Source organism: Bubalus bubalis, chromosome 4, assembly GCF_019923935.1.
Source record: "Bubalus bubalis isolate 160015118507 breed Murrah chromosome 4, NDDB_SH_1, whole genome shotgun sequence".
Classification (NCBI taxonomy): domain Eukaryota; kingdom Metazoa; phylum Chordata; class Mammalia; order Artiodactyla; family Bovidae; genus Bubalus; species Bubalus bubalis.
In genome coordinates this window covers 90,452,748-90,480,734 of record NC_059160.1, presented here as the reverse complement: position 1 = coordinate 90,480,734, position 27,987 = coordinate 90,452,748, and the positions used below count along the sequence as shown (strand labels likewise).

The 27,987-nt window shown below is 55.1% G+C and overlaps 1 protein-coding gene across 3 annotated transcripts; it reads right to left on the bottom strand.

The window, feature by feature from the left end:
* Positions 1 to 329: 329 nt before the first annotated feature.
* On the bottom strand, positions 330 to 25,549 carry ASIC1 (acid sensing ion channel subunit 1). 3 transcript variants are annotated; one of them, XM_025284116.2, is made up of 12 exons: positions 25,246 to 25,549; positions 24,010 to 24,386; positions 23,217 to 23,412; positions 5,825 to 5,975; positions 5,073 to 5,200; positions 4,626 to 4,776; positions 4,201 to 4,257; positions 3,589 to 3,742; positions 3,093 to 3,184; positions 2,816 to 2,895; positions 2,624 to 2,728; positions 330 to 2,466 (listed from the first exon to the last, which is right to left on the bottom strand). In XM_025284116.2, exons 2-12 carry the CDS (start codon positions 24,369 to 24,371, stop codon positions 2,362 to 2,364), a joined length of 1,581 nt encoding a protein of 526 aa, XP_025139901.1. In that variant the 5' UTR covers positions 24,372 to 24,386; positions 25,246 to 25,549; the 3' UTR covers positions 330 to 2,361. The 3 variants fall into 3 exon arrangements, with proteins under 3 accessions (XP_025139901.1, XP_025139900.2, XP_006075844.2); XM_025284115.2 differs by lacking the exons at positions 23,217 to 23,412; positions 24,010 to 24,386; positions 25,246 to 25,549 and adding exons at positions 8,532 to 9,391; positions 18,205 to 18,341 and having other exon boundaries at positions 4,626 to 4,779; XM_006075782.3 differs by lacking the exons at positions 23,217 to 23,412; positions 24,010 to 24,386; positions 25,246 to 25,549 and adding exons at positions 8,532 to 9,391; positions 18,205 to 18,338.
* Positions 25,550 to 27,987: the final 2,438 nt, after the last annotated feature.

The following is a 27,987-nucleotide window of genomic DNA, read 5'->3' as shown; positions in this document are numbered from 1 at the left end:
CTTTGCCCCTGACCTTTAACCTAAACTGCTACCAGATTTTAAGTTTATTTCTAAGTGTGACCCTCCCTCCTCGCCAAGGAATCCTTTCTGCTAGAACTTCTTTTGGGGATCTTTGTTGCCTTTGACCTCTTCCTCTTTCCCTGCCCAGTGGTTCAAACCATTCCTAGTGTGATGGTCAGCCTGTCCCATCCCAGGAGGACCAGAGCACCCCTGCTCCCGCCTCCTTACTCCTCCCCTGATTGTGTGGCCCCAAGCCAAAATCAGCTCTAGACACTTAGTGGGAAGGCCTAAATACTATTCAAATAAGAGAAGAACGACACTGAAGAAGAGATGGTTAAAACCCAGTTTATTAGACCAGAGGCATGCGTCACCCATAGCCCTGCCTGCTGTTCCCCATCCACTGCACACCCTTTGGCCTTGCTCCTGCTTCCCTCTGGAGAGGTTTGATTTCTAAGGAACTCCTGGGAACCAAGAGTTGCCAAAGATCCTATGGTCTCACTCTCCAGCTCCAGGCGAATGCACAGATGACCTGCCACAGGTCTTGTTCTGGGGTTGGAGGCTATGAGGCAGCTGGACAGAGAAGGCCTGGGAAGGGGCAGGGCTCTGGTCTGGGAGGAGTGCCTGGTGGAGGGGGCATGGCAGGTCCTCTATCTCGCTGGTTTCTCATTAAGGGAGGAAAGGAGGAACAGAATAGCAGAGCTTTCAATGTCCCCTCTAGGCCTGTCTCTTTCATTCCACTATCAAACGGTACCTCACCAGAAAGTATAAGGGGTGGGCTTGGGTATTAGGTGAGCAAAGAGGCCTGGGCATCCAGAAGGAGGCAAAGGCCACTGACTGAAGGCCTCTGCCGGTCCACACCCTGCTGCTTCTGCTGCAGTCATCAGCTCACAGCTCCCTCTGTCTCTGCCACCCTTGCCTTAGTGCGCAGAGCAGATCTCCATCCCATGGGTGGGGGCTCTCGCTGTAGCAACCCCTTCCCTGGGGAGGCTGCAGTCAGCCAGGCAAAGGACAGTGGGGTGGGTGGAGCAGGGGAGGGAATGTTAAGGTTGCAGGGAAGGCAAAGGAAACCCAGGCTGGGGGGACAGGGTGAGGCCAGAAAAAGGCAGAGCTTGTAATTCACAGCTTCCTTTATGTCGCCACCGAGACAGTGCGAAGGTTACAATGCGCGTGTCGTCTCCTTGTGCTTCTTAGAGGGATGTGTGTACACAGTACAGACACCAGGGGAGAGTCCAACTCTTTATACAGGAGAAGGCATTCAGAGACCAGGGAAGGGGTGGAAACACAGAAGGGGAACTTGTAGGAGGGGTGGAGAGGGTTGTTCTTAGAGACACAAGGGGATGAAATAGAGACAGAGTCGGGGAAAGTATATACAGAGATATAGCAATATAGAGTCTGTATCGTATAGAAATAGAAAATGCAGATGAAGTTGTTGAGAGAAGCAAATGTTTCAGAAGAGGACTTGGGAGAATTCCATAAGAAAATTTATGGATGTGGCCCTCTGCAGGGGCCTGGGGGAGAGGGACCAGTGAGGCTAGGCACCAGTGCCCGGCTCCCTGAGCTGGAGGCCAACCAGCTGGATCTCTTATGGGACGGCAGAGGAGGGCTGCCTCTTGCGATTTCTCTCCAGCAGCTCTGGGGTGGGGGGTGAACTTGCAGGTATCAGGATGTGGCCTACAGCACCAGGGCCACATCGTGTCCCAGCTCCACTTCTTCAGGGGATCCCCCACCCCCACCTCCCTAGAGACTTCACAGGTTACCAGGTGGTGGGGGGAGAACAGACAGGACTAGGGTTCCTGCCTGGAGACTTGGGGTTGGGGGGGGGGGTCACTGGGCTCAGAGGGTCTCTTAAGGCTGGGGAAGCCCCCCCTACTAGCCCTCCCCTTCAAGGTACATTCTCTGGTTTAGGACCAAACTCCAGACCCCAAGGGATCCCCTCCACCCCCCACTGGAAGGGGGCTTTGGTGACTGGTGGCAGCAAAATGTAGGTGGACACTCCGATGACAGACAGCCGGACAGACAGAATTCAGGCTGGGAGCTGTGGGAGGCAGCATGGAGCAGAGAGGGGCAGCCTGAGGTCACTTGCCCCATTCTCTCTTTTTAAGTTTCTGTTTTAGATTAGTTTTGTTAAAAAAAAAAGAAAAAGAAAAGAAAGAAAGAAAAGAAAGGGATTGAGGCGGGGAGAGGACTCTGTGGTTCCAGACTCCTTCCTCACCACATTCAAGAGGAAAGGACCGCCCAGGAGTGGGGGGCTGCCTTGGGAGAGGGGAGTGAGTCCCCAGGGCAGATGTGGGGGGCAGCTGGGGGCCCCCTTGCTCTCCTAGCCCTCCCCATCTAGGCCTTTGGTACAGTGGCCTTCGGGGCTCAGCAGGTAAAGTCCTCAAAAGTGCCTCGGGCCGGATGGTGAGGTAGGATGTTGGCCGCATACGTCATCCCGGCAGGATGGCCCCGGAGGCTCTCGCACGGGTTCTGGGGGAAGGGCACAGGACAGGGACCGGTTATCGGAAGGGCCGCAGGTGCCCCAGGGGCGTGGGGGAGGCAAAGGAGAAGAGGTGGCAAGGGGGGTGGTCCTGGGGTGGTCAGGTAAGGGATGGGGCTGGAGGGCGCGCCTCTCTCGCTCCCTCACGTGTCTTTTGACGTCATCCAGGCTGAGGGCCACGCCCTTGTCCGCGCTGCTCCGTTTGGCCTCCTTCTGGCACTTCCCTCTTCTGCACAGCTTGTGTTTTATGACCTGGGACGGAAGTGGGGTGGCGGGTGGGTGGGCAGTCTGGAACCCCGCCCCTCCCGTGGCCCCGCCCCACACCCCACCCCCACTCACCTCGTAGGCGTAGTCAAAGAGTTCCAGCACCGTGAGGATGCTGGCCCCGATGAACAGCCCCATTTGGCCTCCAATGTCACCTGCAGGGGGGCCCACAGGGAGGTCAGGGGAGTCAGGACACAGTGGGAGCGGCGGAGCTCACTGGGTCAGGAGAAGCCCCCTAGGGCCGGCAGGGGAGGAAGCCTTGTGGGACAGAGGTGAGCAGCCCGCTTTGGGTGGTAAAGTGTCACACAATACCCGTGTCGTGGGAAGGGGACAGGTGCTACCAGCAGCTCACCCAGGAGCCCTGCAATCTCATAGGCCTTCTTCTGCTCAATGGTCTCATAGTTGAGGACTTCAAAGAAAATGTCCAGCACCAGGATGTTCTCCCTGCAGAGGGGGTGGGAGAGGAGACCTCGGTTCAAGTTGCATTTCTGTCCCCTACTAGCTGGGTGACCTCAGCAAGCTATCCTCACCGAATCTCAGTCTCCGTATCTATAAAACTTGCTGATGTGGCTACCTGCCTGCCTTTTAGAGGTGTTGTGAGGATTAAATATGATGGGGTAATTGAAAAGCCGCTCCACACACTGCCAATTGTAAGGCGATCCCAGTTATAGCCATGAGGATGAAGAGAGGAGGAATGAGAAAGGGGTGCCTCCTTAACGTGTTCTGACTTGATCTTCCCTCCATGCCCATCTGAGACTCTTTGGTGGCCTTCCCTGTGTTGTCAGTTTGGTCCTGTCTGCCAACCCCAACAGGGCCCGTCCCTTACCCTTCACAGCCAGAGCCCTTACCCTATGTACTGCTCAGACTTGTTGAACTTCTTGGCCAAGTATTTGGCTGATGCTTTGCTGGGGATCTTGACCATGGACAGCTCCTTGCCATAGCGAGTCAGGTTGCAGGGCATTTCACACACACAGTACTCCTGGTCCTTCTCCACCAGGAAGTCTGTGCCAGCCAGGTGAGAGGTGCCAATTGAGTGGTGCCCTTCTGCCAGCACCTTCCCAACACCCACAACCTGGCTCTGCCCAAAGGAAGCTCGAGCCCCCTTCTTTTTTTCTGACTTGTCCTTCATTACAGCCCTGTGCCCAGCAGTGCTGATCCCTCACCCAGCCTCCCCATGGATATTTCTTAATCCCCATATCTCCTTCTCTCAGGGCGCTCCGGGGTCAATCAGCTGAGGTGCTGATGAGAGCTGGTGAGGGCCACCAGGTGACCCCTGTTCATTTTTCACAGGGCCTCTAGAGATGCTATGCCCAGTCTTGCCAGAGTCAGACAGGAGGGTGCACACGAAGCCTGATCCAGGAGTTATTAGAAGCTCCTGAGAGCTTGCTCTGAGACTCCTATGCAGACAGCTGGCAGCACTTCCTTCCCTCCCCTGACTTCCTTGGGCCAGGGGCACTCACCCAGAGCAGGATCTGCACACTCCTTGTACTGCTCTGGAGTGCAGTATGGGGCGTCCCCTGGAAAGGAGAAAAGACAGCAGTACAGGATGGAGATGAAAGGGGTCTTATGACTGGTGGTAGCAGAGGCCTAAATGCTGGGAGCTGGGAGAGGGTGGAGGGCAGGAATAGTCGGTGCCTAGTCTGTACTGGAGGTGACCCATGCTACAGTCCATCTCTCCTGGACCCTTCTCACCAATCCCTATGGGTCCAGCCAGGGGTTGAGGTCAGAGAGGCAAGAACTATAGGGGATAGACTGTGCTGGATCCGGGGTGAGGAGAGGCCAACTGGTCTCACTCGCCTGTTGGCCGGAGGCTGGCCTGCACAGGGAGCTGGTGGGGGCACGGCGGGCTGGGGGGCATGGCGGGCTGAGGGGCCCGGGGCCTCACCTGGCATGTGCACCATGCGGCAGTTACAGTTCTCCACCAGGTAGCGCGTCTCACAGTCGATGCGGCAGGCGGTAATGCTGTAGGAGTCGAAGAAATCCAAGTCCATGGTAACAGCTTTGCAGGTGCCCCAGGGCGGGGGCAGGTAGATGAGCTGCTGGGAGAGCCAGGGAGCTGGGGGGTGTGGGGACTTCTCCCCGAGTCACCTTGATGGACTCCTCTGACACGATGCAGAACTCAGGAGTCCTGCCCCCTCTCCCTCTGCAGCCTCTGAGGGTCTCAGAGTTTACGGAGCATCCCATTCATTAGACCAGTCACGCTCCTGACTAGTCAGATGGCTACCCAGGCTCTAACTCACCTGTCCTTCCCATTATTGATTGCCCACCACTCCGCCTCCATCTTGAGCCCCCAGGCCCCACCCTTGGGACTAGCTTCCTGTGGCCCTCTCACCCGCTGCTCTTGGCAGGCCACAAAGGTCTGGAACCCTGGGGCTACGCCAAAGCCCAGCTGGTCGATGAAGGGAGGTTCATCCTGACTGTGGATCTGCACTTTGATGCCTGCTTCGAAGGACGTCTCATCTATGGGAATGAGAGGGGTGTGTGTTGGGAGGGCTTCTTCTTCCTCCCTAACCTTCTTCAGAGCTAGGGGCCTCCTCCCTCTCTTGAGACGACCATGATGAGACTAGGGGAGGATAGTTAGTCCAAGGAGCCCTGGCCCTTCCCCAGGGAGCTGCTGCATGACGTTTGCTCCTTCTGGATTCACCAGCCCCATGCTGCCCTGGTGACGCCTGCATTCTACACACTTCTTCTCTTACTTGGCTTCCGTTACATATCTCATTGTTTCAGATTATTTCTCACTGTCTCAGAGGCTCTCCATTGTTGCCCCTCGTTTTCTCCCTTCTCCCCCATCTCTCTCTGTCCCAAGGCCCCTGAGACCAGACAGACGGCAGGCAGCCCAAGAAGAGACAGAGTTATTTATAGAGTGAGTGGCGGCCACGGGTGGAAAATGATGGCTGGTTACCTTGGAGAGTAACTGAGCCAGAAAAGGGGAGCCAGGGAAATGTGAGTGTGGCCGTCAGGTAGAGTGGGAGCTGGAGATGCTGGGAGGAAGGGAAGAGAGTCCACGCCCTGCCTCAGAGACCCTGCCAGAGGCTGAGGCCTGGAGCCACAGGGAGGGGGCTCCCCCCGAGAGAGGCGACATACCGGTTTCCCCCCACACGGGCAGGTACTCGTCCTGCTGAATGTCCAGCATGATCTCCAGCCCGTTGCCCGTTCCACCCTTCATGGTCTTCAGCCGTGGGCGCCCATCTCGGCCAGAGTTGAACGTGTAGCACTTTCCATACCGCGTGAAGACCTGGCCAGGGCAGAGTGGAGAGCCTGAGAGTCCTGCCAATACGCTCTGCCCTCCGGGGACTGTCTCCGGACCTTCCAGCTAGTGGAGTCTCAGCTCTTTAGGAATAATCCCTCCTGAGCAGCCCATTCCCCATCTGTCCTCCTTCCCACCCACTCCGTCGTCCTTTGGCCGGCTGTGTGCCCTGGAAGCCCGATCCCCGCAGGGTGCGCTGCCTGTGCGCCTTTGCTATCTGACTGGCTTCAGGTTGGGTTCCACCTATTAGAGGTATCAGAGAGGGATCAGAGGATGGGAGGAGGGAGCTGCTGACGTTTGTTCAGTCGTGTCTGACTCTCTGCCACCCCATGGACTGTAGTCTACCAGGACAGGAGGGAAAGACCGAGCCATTTATCTGCGAGGGTTCTGAAGGTGGCTTAGACCCTTCCTGACTACAAATCCTGCCAGGGGGGCTCCCTGCCTACCACTGTTGCCTCTTTGTGTTCCTTTAGCTTGACTCTGACAATTTCCCACTATTTCTGGTGCCCCAGCCCCCCTCATTGTTTTTCTTTACTCTCCTGCAGCTCTGTAAACAGTCCCTTTGTCAGTCTTTCCAACTAAACCATCTGAAGGGTGACCCTTTTCCTGCAGGACCCCTGCATATATAGCTCCATCATCTGACCCCATCCCTGCCACACCTCTGGTCCCTCCTGGGACCCTCTCCTCAGGCCCAGGGCCTTCTGAGACATATCTTCTCTTCTCCTAAATTCCGCCCCCCACCAGGCATTTGAAACCCTGCTCTGCCCGAGACCACGCTAAGCGTGCTCCTTTTCTCTGCCATTAGCCCCTCATGGCCATCATTGTCCCCTTATCACCAGAATTATCCAGGACCTGGCATATTCGCTAATGCTGGTGCAGAATGATGAGGGCTGCAGAAGAGATCTCAGCCCCGGGGGCAGGACCCCCGACCACCACCACCACTCCATGTCACAGAGCAGCCCTTACTGCAGCTCTGATTACACAGCCACAGAGAGAAAAGTGAACCAGTTCTTCATGGTCCTTTCCCCACAGCATCCCAGAATGCCTCCAAGTTCCCCTATGTGAGGCGAGTGTGTTTTCACTCCTGTGACATGGTGACAGAGTCCACAAAGCAAGTCACAAGGTGAGTGCAGACACAGCCCAGAGAAAGAGACAGTGTCAGGCTGGACTAGGGTGGGGAGGGTGTGTGGGTTGCTAGGCAGTAGAGTCTTTGCCCCCTTCCTAGAACAGCCTCCTCCTCTCCCCTCTGGAAAAAAATAACAAAAGCACTCCCCTATTTTGTGGGTGAGGTCCAGAGATGAGGTAGAGAACTCCTAATCCCCCAGCCCCACCACCAGGTTTTGTGGCAGTGAGTCACAGAGTCCAGGCTGAACACGCACCCCTGCCTCCCCCTCACCCAGGGAGTGAGGAACTCCTGGTGGCTGAGATGGGCTGGGACCTGCAGCCCGAGCGCCGGCTTCGAGGGCTGTGCTGAGGACCAGTGGACTCTGCTGCCACCTGGTGGTTCTGCTTGAGAAGTGCCTCCTCTACTCTTAGATCCCAGAAACCAGGTTGACCCCTTCCTTGTCTCGTGTTCCTCTAACTCCCTGCCTGTCTGAGATCCAGAGCCCGAAACCTCCAGGTCCCTGTCTGTCTGTAGTCAGTCCACGATACACCGACATGATGACACCCACCAGCCCCTGCACTAGGGAAGAGGTGGGGGGCTGAGAGATGGCTGTACTGGGAGGAGAGGCCTGGCATCTGGCACTTGTAGGGGACAGGAGGGCACCTGTCAGGCCAGATGAAACTGGAAGCTGAGCTGGGGAAGAGGATGGGGTGTCACTTGGTCCCTCACCAGGGAAGGCCCTAGACGTTCCTAGACTTCCCCTGGGAATCGGGTCCCTGGCCACTTTGAACTGGAAGCGGAAGGGGAGGATTTGGAGGAGACCTGTTATTCTCCCTCAGACACACGTGCGCACACACACGCACACACACACGCATGTGCACACACACACATGCACACAGGTGGTAGGAGAAGCACAGGAAGGCCACGTGAGGATGCTGCTGACGGGGGTGCTGGGGTGCAGGGGGTACCCCTACCCCTCTGCCTCCCTTCCACACCCTTCTCCTGCACCTCCAGAGACCAGGTGGCACTGGTCCCAGCTCCAGTCTGGGGATGACAGTCAAAATTGTTAAGGCCACACATAGGCACTGGCCACCAGATCGAAGGCTGACCTCAGTGACAGAGTCAGGTGTGGACACTGCTGGATCATAGGGAGGTTTGGTAAAGGGCTGGACACGCTGGAGGATATTCGGGGAGACGCTGGAGGCTTTGCGGCAGCAACTAGTTACCAACTGTGTGTCCAGGATTCTAACAGGGAGGGCAGTCCTGGCACAGCCCTGGAAATGGAGCCCAGCTGCAGACCCTGGGGCTCCCAGGTGAGGGTTCTCTGAGGCATGTCACAGGAGCTGGGTAGCCTAGGGAGGAGGGGCGGGACGGTCACCAGCACGGTCGCCACGCTCACAGTCAGCGTGAACACGGCAGACACCGCGGGCTCCACTCACCACCGAGAAGTTGTGAGGGCCACAGGGCCCCCCGCAGTAGGAGCAGTAGAGCAGCATGTCTTCCAGCCGGTGACAGGAGCGATTGTAGAAGCGGTGCAGGTTAAAGGGCTCCCCGGAGAAGGCCTCGGGCCCTGGGGGGGCGAGCGGCACCCCCGGGTCATCGCTTTCGTCCAGCCCCAGCATGGGGGCCAGGTACAGCAGGTCGGGGTAGCTGAGTTGGGACAGCCTCACTGCATTGGTGTTGCAGAGGGTGACCGCCGGGAAGGCCAGCTCCGTGGTGGCCACTTCGTCTAGCAGAGTCACATGTGGGTAGCTGAGGTAATAGGCAACTCGATCCCCTACCTGGCACAGGAAGGCTCCCAGTGCCAGGACGAAGGCCACTGCCCACAGGGCCTGCCGCGGCCCAGGACCCCCCTCCACGAAGATGTGGTTGGTGCCGTGGAGGGTACAGCTGTTGGCGAAGGCCACCAGGTCCATCGGTGAGTCCACCTCTCTGGTCTCCTTCCTCTCTGCCTCCTTTTCCTTCTCTTCTTCCTCCTCTTCTGAGTCTGAGCTATCCCGTTGTTGCTGCTGACGGGGACCCCATACATCTCCCAAGGGCCCAGGGGCCTCCTCTCCAGAGGAGAATGACACGGAGCAGAAGATCTGGATGGGCATCTTCTCCGGGGGCTTCCTGGCCCCGGGAGGTTGGCGGGAGAGTGGGGACGGGGCTGTTACCCTAGGCAGGGTCCTCCGGTCCTCTGATCGCCCGGCTGGCCGTCCCCCCTCTCGCCAGGGCCTCCGTGGCAGCGTGGCTGAGGTGGGGCGGGGCGTGGAGAGGAGGGCCAGCCTGCCCTGCCAGGGAGGGCGGGTGTCTGAGCCTATGAATAATTGATGGCAGTGAGAAAGGGAGGCTGATGGAGGGGAGGGGGGCTGGAGCCCCTTTCCTGTCGCCAGCTCCAGCAGGACTGACAGGGTCAAGGACAGACTGGAAACCCTGGAGAAGCCCTGGGGCTCCTGGTACCCACCTCTCCAGGTGAAATGAGACCTAGCCAAGTCCTCTGCTCTCGCTCAGCCAGCAACAGTCTCTGCCCCTCCCCGAAGACACACACACCCCCTCAGGCTCCCTCTCACCCTCCAGTCATCCCTCAGCCTTCTCACCCTCATTCTCACCTGATCTGGCCTTTCCTCTGACTTATCTGAGCCCCCATACTCACTCAGTACCTCTAATTAAGCTCTACTTCTTCTCTAACTCCCCCTGATTTATAATCTCCCCAATTAACTAATTTATCCCCCACTTCTCCCCATACACTCTTATACCCCAGGTCCCCTCTAATTTTTCCCCTGACTCTCAACTTGCTTCTCATCACTGAGCTGACCATAGTTTACCATCGGTTACTCCCTGAACCCCTAATCGCTCCCTCAGCCTCCAGTTCCTTCTAGCCATCCTTGACACCATGGATCCTCCCCACCCTCCCCTGACCCCTGCTCTGCTTCAGTCAGCATCCCCCAACACACATTGAGCTGCACTCCCTTCTGTGGCTTGGGGGGCAGCCCAGGTTCCATTAGCAGAGGTCTCTCACTGACCACAGACTCATTTATAGCCATTTCCCGGCAATGGGGGGAGGGACCCTGTCTCTCGCAGCTCAAAAGCTTCCTGGCAGATCACCACTCCCCCTCCCAGCTTGCCCACCCACAACGGTACAGGAGAGCAGCTGCAGGCCTCCCCTTCTGAGACACTGACACAGGGTCCTGGGTCAGGTAGAGAGAGTGCTGGGAATCAACCTGGGGTACCCCCAAATCCTCAGCCTCGCAAGTACCGCCAGCCCCTGCATCTCTGATGCTCCTCTTGCTCTCATCAGTCCCCACCCCCAGGCCCCTGGCCCTTCTGTGCTCTGATTACTCAGGGCCACTGGTTGAGGAACTTGAGCCATCAGCCAAGTCTCCAGGGCCTAGAAGGTGACCTGAGGAGGGGCGGGGGAGGGGAAACGAATTAACCCTTCCTCCACAGGGCCAGAGGAGGAACAGAGGGGGTCAGGCAAGTCTCCCTGGGCCTTTCTAGTCCTTAACCAACCCACAGCCCCAGGCTCCCTCCCCTCCTTTTCCTCCTTGCCCCTCCCTGCTCTCACACATCTCTCCTCCTCCGTCTGTATGTAGAGACCCTAGAGTGTGTCAAGGATGGGAGGCAGGGTGCCAGGTTCCAGCAGAACTGACTGATGTGGGACCTGTAGCCTCAGCTTTGCTGCCAGGGACACAGAGGCCCCAGAAGAAGAGCAGCCTTCGAGATCTGGTCCCTCTCCATCCTTAAGCCACTGCCCTCAGACTGGCCACCTCCTTTTTCCCCTAAACAAACGCCTCCCAGCTGGTCTCCCTCACTCCCCGCCTCCCTGCAGTTTCTCCCCACCTTTAGTCCATGCTATGCAATTCTGACCATTCTTCCGCTTCAAGACCTTCTATCACTCCCCAGGGCCTCTTGGTAAAATTCAATTCCCCACCCCTGAACCCCTACCCCACACCCCGAAACCTACAAGGCCTTGGCAGTTTATCCCCCAGCCTCACCTCCCCACCCTCCCCAGTCCAGCAACCAGCGCCCAGCCACCAGGCCCTCTTTCATTCCACAGACACGCTAGGCTCATCCACAGTATCATGCCTTCCCTAGACTCTCTGGAAACCTTCTACTAATTTTTCAAGACCCTACTCACATGCTGTCTCCTCCAAGAAGCCTCCCCTGATTCCAGGGCATAGTGAGTACCTACTCAGAACAGACTGAAGGATCCAGGGATGCTCAAGTCCCTTTGGGCATGCACAGTCATCAGTAGCTCCTTAAGGAAAGGGGCCATGAGGATGAAAGAGCAGGACCCAGGGACCACGTGGAGAAACAGGAGGGACAAGACCAGGCACACCCAGGCCAACCAGAGCTAAGTCACTGTAGAGATGAGGCGAGACCTCCCGCATTTAGCTGCTGTCCTCAGGCTTCTCCTGTATGAATTTACGGGTTCTTTTTCTGGTTCCTGTCCCCTGTGCGTTTCTTCCTGCTTACCAAACCTCAGCTCTTGCAGTGCTTTGTGCATGCCCAGGATGCCTTTTTTTTCAGAGGTGAGTTCCAGACTCGGTTGGGGGTGGGCCAGCCTAAACTGAGGCTTGGGCTGGGGAAACTGCAGCTGCCCTTGCACCCCAGGCCCACTAGAGGGCATCGTTCCCCTCCTGCAGCCTCCCTGGAAGAGGAAGTAGATTGGACTTCCAGAGGGAAGAAACTAAGGCAGGGAAGTTCCCTGTGCTGGGCCTCCGCAGAGAGCAGGGCAAGCACACACGGAGCAGCTCCTGAGGGCAGCAAATCTGCTGTGGGTGGACACTTCTTCCCCCACTCGAACACAAAGACCCACACCCACACCTACACAGCCCTCTTGTGGGCAGGGAACACACACACACACACACACACACCCCTCCTCAACTGCTCTTCCTCCCTCCTCCATCCTCTAACCTTCTCTCCTCCTCATCTTGTTCCGGTAGGTAGATAATCCACATTTGTCACAGTAATAGGGAGATGAGGAATGGGTTAAGCCAAACACACAGACTCCCCCGCCAGCACACACAGGGGACCCCGGGAGAAGTGCCCAGGCAGCACACACCCTGAGAACACCACTCGATTCTGCACTCTCCATCCAAAGACGCAGCTCCTCCCCGCATCACTGCCTTCCCAGGACCTCTCTCAAGCCAAGCCTGGCCACCCAGCTCTCTCTGACTTTCTCCACATCTCCTTCTAACTCCACCCACCCCTCACCTCTATGGAAGTATTTCCTGCTTTTCAGTTGATGCTTCAGGGGATTCATATATAAAACCCAGCAAAATAAGCAAGTTTGAGTAATCTCTCCCCATTTGATAAATGGGGAAACTGAGGCACAATGACCCATTCAAGTCTCATGGAGAGCAAGCAGTGGGCTTGACACTATAAGTAGGTCATTCCTCACTAAATCCCTTCCATCTCCATTTTTGCATTTACTCATCAAATCTTTCCTGAGTGTGCTTGTGCTGAGCACTGTGGGAAAAAAGATAAAGGACTGGGCCCTTATGGAGCTTATGATCTAGTGGGGGAGACAGTGTTTGTTTTTTTTTTAATTGCAAAAATAAATACTTAATTGCAAAGTATGATAGGTGCTATGAAAAAAATAATATGATTCCGTGGAAGTGAGTGCCAGGGGAATCTGACCCAGATTAGAAACTGAGGAAGGCTTCTCTGAGACAGTGATGTTTGGACTGAAATCTAAAGAATAAGGAGGACAACTTCCCTGGTGGTCCAGTGGTTCAGAATCCATCTTGTAATGCAGGAGACAGGGGTTCGATCCCTGGTTGGGGAACTAAGATCTCACATGCCACAGAGCAACTATGCCTAAGTGCCTCAGCTACTGAGTCTGTATGCCACAACTAGAGGGTCCATGCGCCACATGAAAGGTCCCAAATGCCACAACTAAGACCCAACACAGCCGGGTAAATACTTACAGAATAAGGAGGAGTAATTAGGTAAAGGTCTGCTTATGTATGTGTTGGTGCGGGTGGGGGTGAAATTCCAGAGCACAGAGTCACTGCAAAGTCCCAAGAGGAGACAGCTAAGAGGAGAAGGATGTAGCCAGAGAGCAGGCAGGACCAGACCCCTCAGGGTTAGGATTCTGGTCCATTTCCCCATGGAAGGATTTCAAGCAATCAGAGCAGTGTTTTAAAGAGACCACTCTGGAAGAGACTGAGGGGTTCTACAAGTTCTGTTAGGAAACCATTGGAGCAGTCTAGGTGGGACATGGAGCCATGGGGTGGCCTCAAACATGGAGATGGAGTGGACATATTCAGGAGGCAACACTGGGAGACCTGGGTAGGGAGGAGAGGGAGATGGAGTGCCCGGGATGGTTTCTAGTTTGCATAAGTGGGTGAATGGCTCACTAGATCAGCAACACAAGTACAGGACAAGTTTGGGAGCTAAGATGATGAATTTGGCTTTGCATATGCTGGGTTCTTGGAGCCTTGGGGAGATCCAAGTGGAGATGTTAAGTGAAAAATTGGCCACTGAAGCTGATGCTAAGAGGAGAGAGCTGGGCTGAGATATACATTTGGCAGTTATCTGTGTGTACATGGTGACTGAAGTCACGAGTGAAGACAAGACCGCTCAGGAATAGAATATAAAGTTTTTTAGAAAAGACAGAAAAGTGGCCTGATTTGGTAGGATCCATTCAAGCTAAACAGAATCTTAACTTATGATTTAACCACAGCTCCTGGTCCTTGTGCACGCATGCTCAGTCCCTCAGTCGTGTCCAGCTCTTTGCGACCCTATGGACTGTGTAGCCCGCCAGGCTTCTCAGTCCATGGGATTCTCCAGGACAGAAGACTGGAGTGGGTTGCCATGTCCCTTTCCAGGGGAACTTCTCAACCCAGGGATCAAGCCCGAGTCTCCTGTCCTGCAAGCAGATTCTTTACTGACTGAGCCTTCAGGGAAGCCCTCCTAGTCATATACCCAAGAGAAATGAGTGCATATAGCAACCTAAAGACAAGTAACAGCATGTTTACAGTAAATTTATGTATAATAGCCAAAAACTAGTAACAACCCACATGTCTAGCAAGAGTAGAATGGATAAATTTTATGCTATTTACATAATGAGGTACTACACAGCATTGAAAAAGAACTAACTATATATTAACTCAGAGACTGAATCTTCCAGATGTAGTCATGAGCAAAAGAAGACCAACACAAACATGTATATATTGCATTAAGGTTACATAGTCTAGGAAGTTCAAGAACTGGGGAAACCATCACAGTATGGTAAAGTAATTATCCTCTAATGAAAAAAAAAAAAAAGAGCTGGTGAACCTTACTTCCACTGACAGGAGCCAGAACAGTGGTTAACTCTTGTGGGTAGGATTGACTAGGAAAGGGTCTGAAGGAACTTTCTGGGACTCTAGACATGTTTTACAATTTTAAATCAATGTAAGTACACACTGATGTAATATATAAAATATTACATAAATACACCAGTGTAAAAATATACGAATGAAAAATGCATCAAGCTGTACCATTAAATCACGATTTAGAAGAAGAGGAAAGCTTGAGACTGAGACTTGGGTAGTGCCAACATTTAATGGCCAAGTGGAAGAGAACGAACTGGCAAGGACACAGGAGCACTGAGACAAAGCAGGGGAATCAAGCGAATACCGTTATCAGGCAATACAGTCATGTGAAAAAGAGGTTGTGGGGGACTCCCCTGATGGCTCAGTGTTAGGAATCTGCCTTCCAATGCAGGGGATGAGGGTTTGATCCCTGGTCAGGGAAATACTGGGCTTCCCTGATAGCTCAATTGGTAAAGAATCCACCTGCAATACAGGAGACCCCGGTTCAATTCCTGGGTTGGGAAGATCCCCTGGAGAAGGGAAAGGCTACCCACTCCAGTATCCTGGCCTGGAGAATTCCATGGACTGTACAGTCCATGGTGTCACAAAGAGTCAGACCCGACTGAGCGACTTTCACTTTCACTTTGGGGGAAATACTAAGCCTGCACGCACCAACTGGAGAGAAACCCCCCTGCGCTGCAGCAGAGGAAGCCAGCGGCCCTCCATGAAGAGGCTATATGCCGCAATGAAGACCCGAGACAGCCAAAAATAATAACCATAAATAAATAAAGCAAACCTGCTTAAAAAAAAATAAAGGTGGTGGTAAACCATTTTGAATGATTTTCGAGACATCAAGGATAAAAAAATGGTTGTGGGTTTTGGACACATGGCAGTCACTAGCGGCCTCCACGAGAACCATTTTGGAGGAGTGCTGAGGACAGAGGAAGAAGGCAGCCTGAGTGGATCAGAGAGTGAGATCGAGATGAGAAAATGGAGATACTGGAATCTATTCATCAATTTTAAGGATATTGTCTGTGAAAGAAAGCAGAGAGAGACTGTGGGAACTGGGCGGGGTGGGGGGTGTAGTGGAGTTGAGAGATTTTTTGTTTTGTTTTTATTTTAACCTAAAGCCTGGTACATAGTAAGTGCTCAGTAAATATTAGCTGTCATTATAGCTATACATTTAAGATGGAGAACCTCAAGCATGTTTCACTATCAATGGGGAGGTTCCACTGGAGAGAGACTGACTATAAAGGAGGGAGAGGCAGGATCTTTAAGGTAAAATTCCCACAAAAGTCAAAGGAGATCAGATGGTAAGAATAGGTTGAGATTTCAGCTTAGATAAGATGGATGTTCCCCTCTGGGGGCACGAACCCAGAGAAGCAGAGAGATCTTATCTGAGGCTTCTATCTTCCCTGCGAAGCAAGAGGCGAGGTCATCTGCTGAGGGTGAGAGCAGGGCTAGGAAGGGTGGCGCTTCGAGAAGCATGGAGAAATTTACAGTAATCACGGGGAGAGCAGGTTGACCAGGAAAACAGTGGGGTTGCCAGGGCAGTGCTGCAGGCCCTTATAAGGATGTTGATCATGAGCACAATGTGATTCTGAGCCTGCCTGTCATGTGACTTCCTCTGGTAGAGCGTGGCTGAGGAAGCCAGTAGTGGGTCCGTCTAAGGCCGTGCTCTGTATGCTGTGCTAAGTTGCTTCAGTCGTGTCCGACTCTTTGCAACTCCATGGACTGTAGCCTGTCAGACTCCTCTGTCCATGGGATTCTCCAGGCAACATACTGGAGTGGGTGGCCATGCCCCTTTCCAGGGGATCTTCCTGACCCAGGGATCAAACCCATGTGTCCTGCATCGGCAGGCAGATTCTTTACCCCTAGGGCCCTGGGAAGCCCTCTAAGGTTGGGACTTGGCCAAATGGTGCAGCAAAGAAGCAGGAGTCACAAGATGGTGCAGTCATCCTGAGGCTGGGGATCTTCTCTTTTACATCCTTTTGCTTCTCCTTCCTGTCTCACCCCCACTGTCTCTTTACAGATGGGGAGCTGGGCACCCTCTTCCACTACACACATTCCCACTTCTGTGGTCACCCACAAAGAATCAGGCATAGAAGATCTGAAGTCAAGCTTACGCTCTGGCATTTACTGGCTCTGTGGCCTCAGGCAGTTCATGTAACACTTCTGGACCTCAGTTTCCTCATCTTTCAAGTGAAGATATTAACATCTTCCTGCCTCCCAGAATTATAAGGATCATAGGATTTAAAGGGAATTTGTAAGCTGCAAAGCATGACCGAAAGAGAGGATTGATTTTGCTGGTATGTGCTCTGCATGGGGCCGAGGTTCATGGGCACACACGCTCTCTCCCGCGGCCACATGAAGCGAGCTGCATGTGCCCCCACGCACATCCATCCCTGTCCACATCACAACCTAATCCACATCCACACACTCTCACTTTCAGACATACATAGAGAGGTGCATACGGGTTCTCGTACACCTAGGGCACATGTGCAGCGTGTGGTGAGGAAGCCTGAGCTGGCTGCTGTCCAGGGTCAAGGCCACTGCAGCATTTTCTCTCCCCAGGGATGTTCCCAGCCAGGCACGAAAGAGCCGACATACCAGAGACACTCGATACTCAGCCATAAAGCCCAGCCTCCCAGGCTTCGAGGACTGTTGGCCACATGGAGGGGGTTAGGGAAAGGGTTGTCTTTCCAAGAATTCATAGGAGCTCAGAAAAGACACAACTTGCCCTCCTTCTCCTTCAGGAATGGCGTTGGAGAGCCTGGGGTGAGCGTCTCTGTCCTTAGAGTTCCTTAAGGGAACTTCCCCTCAAGGTGACTGAAACTACACTGCAGTTTCATGTTCATTTCAAAATTTTCCACAAAGATGCCTGATGCATATATCTGGGAAACGTACTGCACACCCATTCCACCCATGAGCCAGCAGGGGCTAGCCAGAGAGTCCCAGAAGCTGAAGGAGAAGCTGCCCCCTGGCAAATTTAAAAATCCATTCAGAGCCCCCTTGGCTCACAGGAAATTGAGAAATGGAGCCAGATGAAACTATGCCCAAAAGAGATCCCAGGAGTGCCAGTGCCCAGCTGCACCCTCCACCCAAACCAGACACTCTTCTCCTTCAAGCTGTGTCCTTCCCTGCTTTGCCTCCCAGAACCCCTCGCCAGAGTTCTGATCCCAAGGTTCTCAGCTGAAGGGTACAGACCCCTGGAGCCACTTCAGATGGACAGTGAGGGACAGCTCCTGCCTCCAGAGCCTGACCAAAGACAAGGACCCTTGAGGGAGAGAACTAGACTGGTCATCAGCGGGAGGAGGCTGGGGTTGGGAGACACCATACTTTCTGTACAACTGGAGTTTCGGAATAGCTGAGCTGGGCTGGGGAGATTGGAAGGACTCCACCCAGATGATGAGGGTCCTCTCATGCTTGGCATGTGAGTCTCTGCTCTGAAACCCTTAGGCTTCCCTGAGCACCGCCCCTACCCTCTGTGCCTCCTGGGGTTACAGCACGTGGCTCTAAGCTCCCTGAGGGCAGGGACACCATCTGCATGCTCACCACTGCCCCCTGGTGCCCAGCGCAGGGCTTGGCACTTCTAAGGGGCTCAGAGGGTCACAGGAAGGAATTCAGCGAAGCTTGACTCTCCCAACTCCAGCCCTCCTGCCTAACATCCAGTCTCCCTCACCATCCCCAGGAATTCAGATTGCCTTCCACAAAGTTGAAGCATGCTCCGAGCCACCTCCAGAGTCTGCCAGCACAGACATTCAGACCTCTCAGCAGGCCTCCCCTTTGCTTTCTGGATGCACACCAGGTGCCAAGGTGGCCCTACCTTAGAGGTGGTTCTCCGCTGGCTGGGGCAGAAGAAAGCCCAAGGCTTGGAAGCTGCTCCTCCGCACCCCTCCATTTCCGGCTCTGCCCCCAGAGGCACTTACATCAACTCCCTATTACTTTAGCCAACAGCCGGAGATCAATTAACTTAGAGTAACCTCTTAGCTGACAGCAGTCTGGGAGAGGGGCGGAGTCAGAAACAGCAAGGGATGGGGGAGGAGGAGAGGGAGGCGGTGAGAGAGGAAACTGAGTCACCCAAGGGTTATGTGTGTGTGTGTTATGAGAGAGACCCCAATGCAGGGTCCCCTGGATTCTTGCAATGGGCTCTATTCAGTTGCCTCCCCTCCAACCTCAGACACTTCTGAGAGCGGGAGGGAGAGACGGGAAGGGTAAGGCTGAAGGAGGCACCCAAGAATGCCTGAAGGCGGGGTGCCCCTTCCCCACAGCTAGCTTCTGCCGCCAGCTCCTCCTGTCCCTCCGCAATCCCTGCATGCTCCCCCATCCGCCCCCACTTCCCCCGATAGACAAAGACCACCAGGCTTCTGGACACGGTAGCCCAATGACCCTCCTTCCTCTCTCTGAGAGTAGCAGTCTGAGCAGCCCCCCACCGCAGCCCCTCCACTCCCTGCCCAACTGGAGGGAACAGACCTTAGGAGTGAGGTCAGGCCCTCCCCAGGGACCCAAGGTCTGAGCTGCTGTGGGGTCGTATGGAGTGAGGGGTGTCAGTGAACCGGAAGAGCCAGCCCTGGAGATAAGGAAGCTCTCATTGCTAGTCCTGGCTCTCCCTGGGACCGACCATGCCTGGCTCTGCTCGCTTTAAGATGACCTCTGCCACCACGCTCTGGGTCCCAGGATCGCCCCTCTCATATCAGCATCTCACCTCCCCTAGGTGCTCCAGAAGCTCCCTGTCCAGGTCCAGAAACTTGAGGGGATTTATTTGTCCACCTCCTCACTCCACCTCTCCTCTGAGAGGCTTATGCTGCCACTCCAGGGTCCCCCAGGGATTCTTGTCCCCTATCCCTTGTCCCCAGGTCCACCCCCTCCTGAAAGAAGACTATCCCCCCTGCACACCCACCCAGAGATTTCCATTCTCTGCCTCTCCCTTCCATCTCTTGCAGGGTTCAGAGATGAATTCCCACTTCTCTGTCCCCCAGGCGAAGGTTCTGGGTCTCAGCTGGAGAAGGGGGGTGGCATAGGGCACACTAGGCCACCATCTGCCAGCCCCCTCCCCTTGGAACTGTTCAGCATTCCAGCCACATCGGCGCTCCCACTGCCAGGGACAGATAAGGTGCAGCTGGAGGCTGGCACCAGCTGCGACTGTGCTCGCTCCCCCCGGCCCCCACCCAGACACCAGCAGACAGCTGCGCCCCCGGCCCCCTCTTGGAACCCCTGCCCTGCCTTGGCCTAGCTGGCCTCAAAGTGGCGGGGGGGGGGTGAGTGGAGTCTCAGACCCTGTTGCCCTGGCAACCAGACACCCCATCAAGAAGGAGAAGAGGAGGCCAGGGAAGAGGGGGCCTGTGGGTGGGTCTTTGGTAGCTCAGGAGAAAGTTTTGAGGTCAACCCAACTGGGCTGCTGTGGAAAGCTCTTCCCCATGGCCCTCTGCCTTTTCAGTCCCCAAAGGTTTCCAAACCAGCTTCTCCCAGATTTAGCCCAGGTTCCCCTCACTCTCCTGAGCTGACTCTGCCACCACTGGGGGATGGACCTGGCCAAGCCACTTCTTCGATCACCAGGTCATCCCCTGAGGTTGAGCAGGATTCAGAAGCAGATCTGGGGGAAACGCTTGTGACTGCAGACCCCACCGGGGGAGCTGGTGGACCATAGGATGCCCTTCCTATGCCCCTTGCACTGTCCTCCAGATTCAGGGGTCCTGTTTTTGGATGAAGGTTCCCCTTGGAACCTGCGGAAGAGTTCACATGTGTCCACACATGCTCTATTTTGTGAACACGTTGAGCTGGCATTGGATGCCCGGTTAAGAACCTCTACTCTCAAGGGAGCAAAAGATGCCAGGATGGTCTCCCTAAGCTCTGATCTGACAGACAGATGTTTTCTATCAGTGCTTCATCTGTGCAGGGGCTGGATACACGCCTCTTGGCCTAGCAGAGACCAGCAAGGATGGAGAGGCAGGTGTTAATTAAGAAGGAAGAAGGTGGAATATCAGGCATGAGTGTTTTTGCCCCTTAGGGCCAGAGAGCTGGAGAATGCCAGCACCCTTCTCCACCAGGGAGATGTCAGCCAGACTCCCATGTATAGGGACATCCCTTTGGGCAGAGTAGAAAGGGATGCGGTGAGGGCAACCTGAGAGGGTAGAAGGAAGGTCTGAGAAGTTTGGATCCAGCGAGATTCAGGTCAGGTCTTTCACATGGGCTTAGAAACAGCAAAAACCTAATCTTCCCTGACAACCCAGGACCAAGAAGTGCCAGTGTTGGGGCTGTGGGATTCTAGCCAGGCATCTCTCCCCAGCAAGAGGAAGAAATCTCATTGCTCTGGAACTCTGTGGACCAATCATATCTCCATCTAATTGTGTGGGGTTGTCCCCTCAGACAACATAGACCAATCACAGTTCAGTATCTCAATTTCCATGAACCAAAATATATGTTAGCATCACCACTAGGAATCTTCCTGGATATAAAGGACAAATGAAGCCTCAACTATACACTTTCTATGACCTAATGGTAACCCCACTTTTTGCCTTAGCACCTTCCCAGGTCAAGCCAACAAATTCCTGTCCTTATCCAAACACTACAAACCATTCGATCTAATAGGTTTTCTTTTTTTTTTTAATTGTTTTGGCTGCGTGGCATGTGGTATCTTAGTTCCCCAACCAGGGGTCAAACCTGCACCGCCCCCCCTCCAGTGGAAGTGTGGAGTCCTAACCACTGGACCACTAGAGAAGTCCCCTCTTTTTAAAAAAATTAATTTATTTAATTGGAAGCTAATTATTTTACAATATTGTAGTGGTTTTTGCCATACATCGACATGAATCAGCCACGGCGCACATGTGTTCCCCCCTTTCAGAACCCCCCTCCCGCCTCCCTCCCCATCCCATCCCCCAGGGTCATCCCTCTGTCTTTCTTGATGGTCCCTTTTGCTTGTGTGAAATATGCTGCAGAGGAGGAGGGCTCTGGCTTTCATTTCCACCTTCATCTACAGTTCTACTACCCTTGGAAATATAGTTGGTGAGTCTGGGAGCCCTTTGGTCTTGGGCTCTGGGGAATCTAGCACTCACCTGCTTTGAGGAAGAAAAAGTGGGAAGGAAATGGTTCTTGCATCACACTAAGCTCCCTATCGGAGAAGGCAATGGCACCCCACTCCAGTGTTCTTGCCTGGAGAATCCCAGGGACAGGGGAGCCTGGTGGGCAGCCATCTATGGGGTCGCACAGAGTTGGACACGACTGAAGCAACTTAGCAGCAGCAGCAGCAGCAGCAAGCTCCCTATGAGCTTGGCTCAGCAAGGACTGTGGTCATGTAAACTTTGTCCAGCAGGATTGACAAAGGCCCATGAAAACTGGTCTGAGAGCAAGGCTTAAAGAGATTGGGAAGTCTTGAATAACTTCAGAGGAAAAAACAAGCATGACCATAGTTCTAACCTTTCTACACAAATGCAGTTCATGCTCCCCTAATGCTAGGGAGGAAGCAAGCGTGGGAGAAAATGGGCAGGGAGCAAAAGGGGAGAATCTGAGAGTGGAGAACTAGGGGCAGACATGGAGAGAAAACTGGAGAAGGGACTGGCAACCCACTCCAGTATTCTTGCCTGGGAAATCCCAGGGACAGAGGAGCCTGGTGGGGCCACAGTTCGTGGGGTCGCAAAGAGTTGGACATGACTGAGTGGCTAACACACGCACACATAGAAAAAGAGTCCTAAGGAGACTGGGCTTTCAAGAGCAACGGCCAGAATTGGAAGTGAACATGGTGACTCCAGGGTCAGCAATATTAATGCAAAGAGCACACTGCGTTAGGACTGAATGAGACATGAGTTCTAATCCTGAGTCTCTCACTAACCAGCTCTGTGATCTGGGTAACTCACTCTACCTCTCTGTCTCAGCTTATGCACTTGTTCAATAGAGATAAATATGACTATTCATCCAGGGGATTGAAGGAGAGCCTAGAGAGTGTTCAGAAGAGTTCCAGGCATCATCCTCACATTTGGTACTCTTTTTCACACATGGCTCCAGTTCCTCTGGCCCCTTTCCACACTCTGCCTGACTTCAACCCTCCAGCAACCTGTATGACTTACTCATAATCACCTGTCACATGAGATGCCAGTCAGCCCCATCTGTGGTGGTGGGCGGGGGGCATGAGTATTTATGGGGCATCTCTACTTCAAGAAGCAAAGGGAGTCTCCAGTTCAGCCATGCTATGAGCCCCAAATCATCTCTTCTTCCTCAGACCCTGACTATGGGCTGGCAAGGGGGGAACCCAACCAGACAGTGTGTGTGTGTGTGTGTGTGTGTGTGTAGTGGCCAGGGGCAGGGGTGGCACAGAGAGAATTACCTGTCCAATTTTTTAAGAGAAAGCTCCTTCCCTTACTTCCCATGTTTCATGCTGCAGCTCAGACTTTAACTCAAACCACCTGAGGATTATGTTAAACTGCAGATTCTGACTCAGTAGGTCTGAGAAATGGGGTGGCAAAGTTCTACCTTTTGTTCAGGCTCCCAGGTGGTGGTTCTTGGATCTCATTCTGAGTAACAAGGCTGCAGCTTATCCACCGCCACCCCCAGCTCTGACACCTGTGGCCCAGAAGGTAAGCTTGATGGGGTGGGGGGCTCTGCTAGATGTGTGTGCGCACACACACGCACATCTATGCACTGTAGGCTCTCTTTCCTGCCATCACAGACACAAGGCTGAGGCCCTCACTAACAGCAAATGCCCCCCTGAACTAAACAAAGTCCCGCTTCTGCCAGAAGTGAACCCTAGGAACATACAACATCCTCCCAGAGGCCCTCCGGCTCCTAGTCTCCTCCTCCTCAGGGGTCCGGCTGACTCATGCCCCGCCAGCCAGGGGACTCACTCACCACCTTGAAGTCCTCGGCACTGCAGACCTCCCCCCGGAAGTGGCAGGAAAGCAGCATGTCTCGGATGTCGTGCCCTGCACGGTCATAAAACTCGCGCATGTTGAAGGGCTTGGGCTTGAAGCTGCGAAAGTTGGCCTTGTCCTGCAGTATCTCCAGCTGCTTTTCATCTGCCATCTGCGTGTCTGGTATCTCATACCTGGAGCCCAGGGGTGAGCAGTGCATGGATTGGCAGGATCTTCGGTTCCTGCCTCCATTCTGCCTCCAGTGTCCCATGCCCAGGGGGAAGGGCAGCATCCAGCCCTGGGCAGAGGCCCAAAAGAAGAGCTGAGCGTGTCTAGAGGATCTGCCCCCTAGGGTCTGAGAAGACAGAGGATCTGCACTGGCTGCCCAGGGGTCGGGCATCTGAGCACAGGGGTAAGGGTGGGTGGGCAGAGAGCTCAAGGCAGGAACTATGGCTTTCATACCGTGGTTTCTACCCTTTAAAGACAGTATGCCCGGATCTCCCAAGAGAGGAGACAATTGAGACGTAGTAGCAAGAGGGTGGGCAGAGGTCACTCCAGAGAGTGTGACCATGTCGCACAGCTCAGGCTGGATAAGGGCGGAGCTGTTTTGAACCACGCTGGGATCAGAGATTGGGTGCCCTTAACTGGGTGCTTGGCAGTACCCCAATTCCTTTGCTGTGAGTGGCAGGTTTTGGGGGCTGGAGGGCAGGGTTGTCTAGGCTGTATGGTGGACTAGAGAATAAGCACCCAGATGGGGTGTGTGGGAGTGGGGATGGGTGGGAGCCCCCCACCTGTTGTTGAGCAGGGCCAGCAGCTCCCCGGCGTGGTACAGGTCATTCTTGGAGACTTGGCTAAAGCGGAACTCGTTGAGGTTGCACAGCGTGACGGCAGGGAAGGTGAGCTGGGAGGCAGCCACCTCATCGAGCTTGGTGACATGGTGGTAGTGGAAGTAGTACTGCACACGCTCGGTGCACACACACAGCAGCACAGCCAGGGAGCCCAGGAAGCAGAGGGCCCAGAGCGCCCGCTTCAGAGACAGCCGCTCGTAGGAGAAGATGTGGGCCAGGCCGTGCAGGGTGGAGCTGCTGGCGAAGGCCTGGATGCTCACCGGCTGGAGGCCACCCACCTCCTCCTCCTCAGCCTTCAGTTCCATCCTGGCCGAGGGGATCTGGGGGGAGAGGGGTGGGGAGTCAGTCACTGCCCTGGGTTGAGAGTGCACATGGTGTCCCTCCAATTGGGTCCATCCGGAGTCCCCCCCTCCAGAGGTCACTGCCTCTGGGGGCAGAAGACTTCTCTGGTGGGCAAGCCCAAAGGTGGCTGCCCCGTGGACACCCTCCCAGAAGAGGGTTCCTGCCAATGCAGGGACTTGGGGGTCAGTTTAGGCCAAAAGAATGCCCTCCCAGGGAAGCCTCCTGGGCCAGGGGTGACCCCAGATGTGGTCATCCGAGGACGAGAGGGAAGTCCCCATATTCCCACAGGCAGGCACAGGAGTTCCCTCCAGATGTGGGGTCACTCTGGGACAGGAATGTCCACCCCATCCTGGAGACGGAAACTCCCCCAAATGGGCTGAACCCGGCCTCAGGAGTTCCTGGTCAAGGGTGTCCCTAGGTCTGGGTTTTCACCCCCGACCCCGACCCCACGAGCTAAACCTGGGTCAGAAACCCCCAGGGAGGCAGAGAGGGGCCCAGCCTGTGTCCACACCTGCAGGCGTCTCCAGTTCTCAGAACGGCGCAGGCTGTAAGTGTGCATGTTTGGGGTGGGGGGTGGGGGGTAGAGGGCAGCCCGAGGTGGCTGCACAGAAATGGGGGGCGCGGTTCCCTATGACAGCGAGCTGTCCCCGCCCCGGACGCACCCCCCCCCCACCCCAGTCTAGCTTCTCGACGCAGCCAGATGCCCTGCTCGGCCCCCGCCCCCCTCCCCAGCCACTGAGGCGCCCCAGAAGCTAGGGAAAGCGACAGGGGAGGAAAGTCCCGGCTTCCAGGCGCTGGGGAGTCCCGCAGCCAAAGGCGGGGGAATCGGAGACCCACCTGAGGGGGCTTCGGGAACCCGGCAACCGGCGGCGGGTCCTGGGGCGCGGGGCCGGACGTGGGCTCAGCGCCGAGCCGCGGAGGGGCTCATGGCCCGGAGCGGGAGCCGGCGGCCGCCGCGGCACGCCGCGCAGAGCCCTGCAGGGAGCGGCCCGCCCGGCCCGGATCGGCTCGGCTCCGTCTGCCCGCCCGCCGCGCGCGCTCCCTCGCTCGCCTCGGCTCGGTCCGCCCGGGCTCGGCGCGGTGCGCGGTGCTCTCAGCCCCGGGATCTGCAGGGATCCATCGTCCGGCCGGGAGGCGGCGGGAGGGGAGGCGGCGGGGGAGGGGAGAGGGTGCGCGTGCGCGCCTACGAGTGTCTGCGAGGGTGTCTCTGGGCCGGTGTGCGCGCGGGGACCCCGGACCGGGGAGCGGGATCGAGGGTTCCCCCCGCTGCCTCGCCCCCTCCTCCTGGCTGCGCTCGGCGGCGCTGCCTCCCTCGGGTCCCGGAGCCGTCTCCCTGCTTGCGAGGCCCTGTGGCTTGTGTCTGACTGTGGTGTGTGTGTGTGTGTGTGTATGAGTGCGCGCGCGCGCGCGCGCTCACGGGAGGGAAGGTGTCTGCCCCCAGCGTCCCCCTCCCCGCGCTGTCTCCTTCGGATCGATGCTCCTGCCTCTTGCTGCTGCTTCCTCTGGTGGCACACAAGCGCGTGTGCGCGCGCGCGTACACACACACACACACACACAAGCTCCGAGTCACACTTGACTGATTCAAGCACTTGCCCGTGCGGAGACATAGACACATATACAGACCAGAGTCACATTACGCCACTCACAGCTACATGCACCCCCCCACAGACACCCACACACCCCGGAGGCCTGGCCCACAGAGCAGAAACTCATGAGCTTACAAGTATTCACCTGCTTTTATCCTGGCTCCCCACCTACAAGTGACACGTACACACATGTACATATATAAACAAACACAGAGCCTTGGCCACAGAAACCCCATCCTGGTAACACTGGCCTTGCCTTTGGGGTGGAAGGCGGCGGCAGGTTTGCAGCTTCTCATTGCCAAACCGCTAAAGAAGGAGCAGAGAAGGAAGGAGAAATAGCCAGAGGTCAAGGAAATTTGGACAGACGTCAAGAAACAGGGAAAGAGAAGGGAATGGGGAGAGGTGGGAGGTTGGGAGGTTGGGGGAGGTGGACAGGAGAGGAAGGGACGGAGAGGGAAGCTGTACTCAGGTTTGGAGCTAAATTCTGAGCCACTGACACCAGGCCTGGGGGGGGGGGTCTTTTCCTGTAGCGCTCACCTCTCTCCTCTTCCTCCCTTCTCCTCTCTAAGAGGCCTTGGGGGGCCCTCGCTATTCAATTAACAGAGTAGGAGCAATCAAAGGGAAGTTGTTAATTTGCTGATGCTCATTAGGGGCTCTTAGCACAAAGGCTGTTGAGGTCTGATGGTGTCAGATGATGAGGAGGGGAGTGTGGGGGACAAGAATTCTATCTCTAGCCCCTCCTTCATTCCACTTGTGGGCTGGTGCAGCTCTGGGAGAGGGAGGTGAGAGGTGTGTTCCCAGGGTTTTAAGTCAGAATGAGAACATATAATGAGAAGGGGCTGGCATGGAGAAAAGAAGTTGGATGAGAAGTTGTGAGGGGTTGGGGGCAGGGGGCACATGGAACTACAGGGAAGGGAGCTGGAGATCCCAAGAGGGAGTGTAGGCTTAGGGCTGAGGAGGAGGGAGACTGGGATCCGATTACTAGATTCTTGGTCAAGGTGCTACCAAGAGGAAGGGAGGATCTTAGATTCTCCTCTTGAATTGGGGAGCTGTCCAGCAGCACCAGGCTGTTCCAGAGAGCCGCCATGTGCCCGGGCAGCCACTGGGTGGCAGCACCCTCCCAGATACTTAGAATCAACGAAGAGGGGCATTTGGGAGTGGGATTTCAGCCTGGGAGGGCCCCAAGCAGAAATCTGAGGAAATCTTGGGCAGAGTCTGATTCCTGAATTCCAGATGACTTCAGGAGGAGGGGTGGGCCATTTTGAAGCATCTGTAATTTCCCTAGCTCCCCACCCTCGCAGGCTGAGTGACACATGGAAGCTTCTTCAAATGGCTGCAAATTGCTTCAGTCACCTGGGATGTTACTGAGGGAGCAGCGGGGGTGGAAGGAAGGTGATGAGGTGAGGTGGAGGCAGGCAAGGACTGATTGAGGCCAAGGAGCAGCCTCAGGAGGAGTCTGGGGGAAAGTAAGAGTGTGAATCGGGCAATCTCACATCCCAGACCTGGCTCTGCCATTCATTAGCATGAGCAGGTCCTTGACCTCTCTGAGCTCAGTTTCCTCATCTGTAAGATGGGGATAATATTTATTTCACAGGAGATTCTGAGAATTACATGAACTAATGCATAGAAAGAGCTCAGCACATTAGCTTGTACTCAGTAAATCCTCAATAAGTAGTAACTTATTATTAGCATTACTGTTTGAATCGAGTAATAAAACCACCAGTGCAGCCACATCAGGGTAGAATCTGACAGCGGTTCTCAGCCCAAGCTACACATCTGAGTCACCTGGGTAGCTTTTTCAAATGCTGCTGCCGTGGCCCCGCTTTAGACCAATGAAATCAGAATCTCCAGAGGTGGGGTCCAGATTTCCCAGCTTCTCGAGATCTGTGATATATAGCAGTCAGTCTTGAGAAATCTAGATCTTCAGAATCCACAGGTCTGGATCAAATCTTCCGTTATTTACTCCTGTATATCAGACCCCGGCTATTGTTTC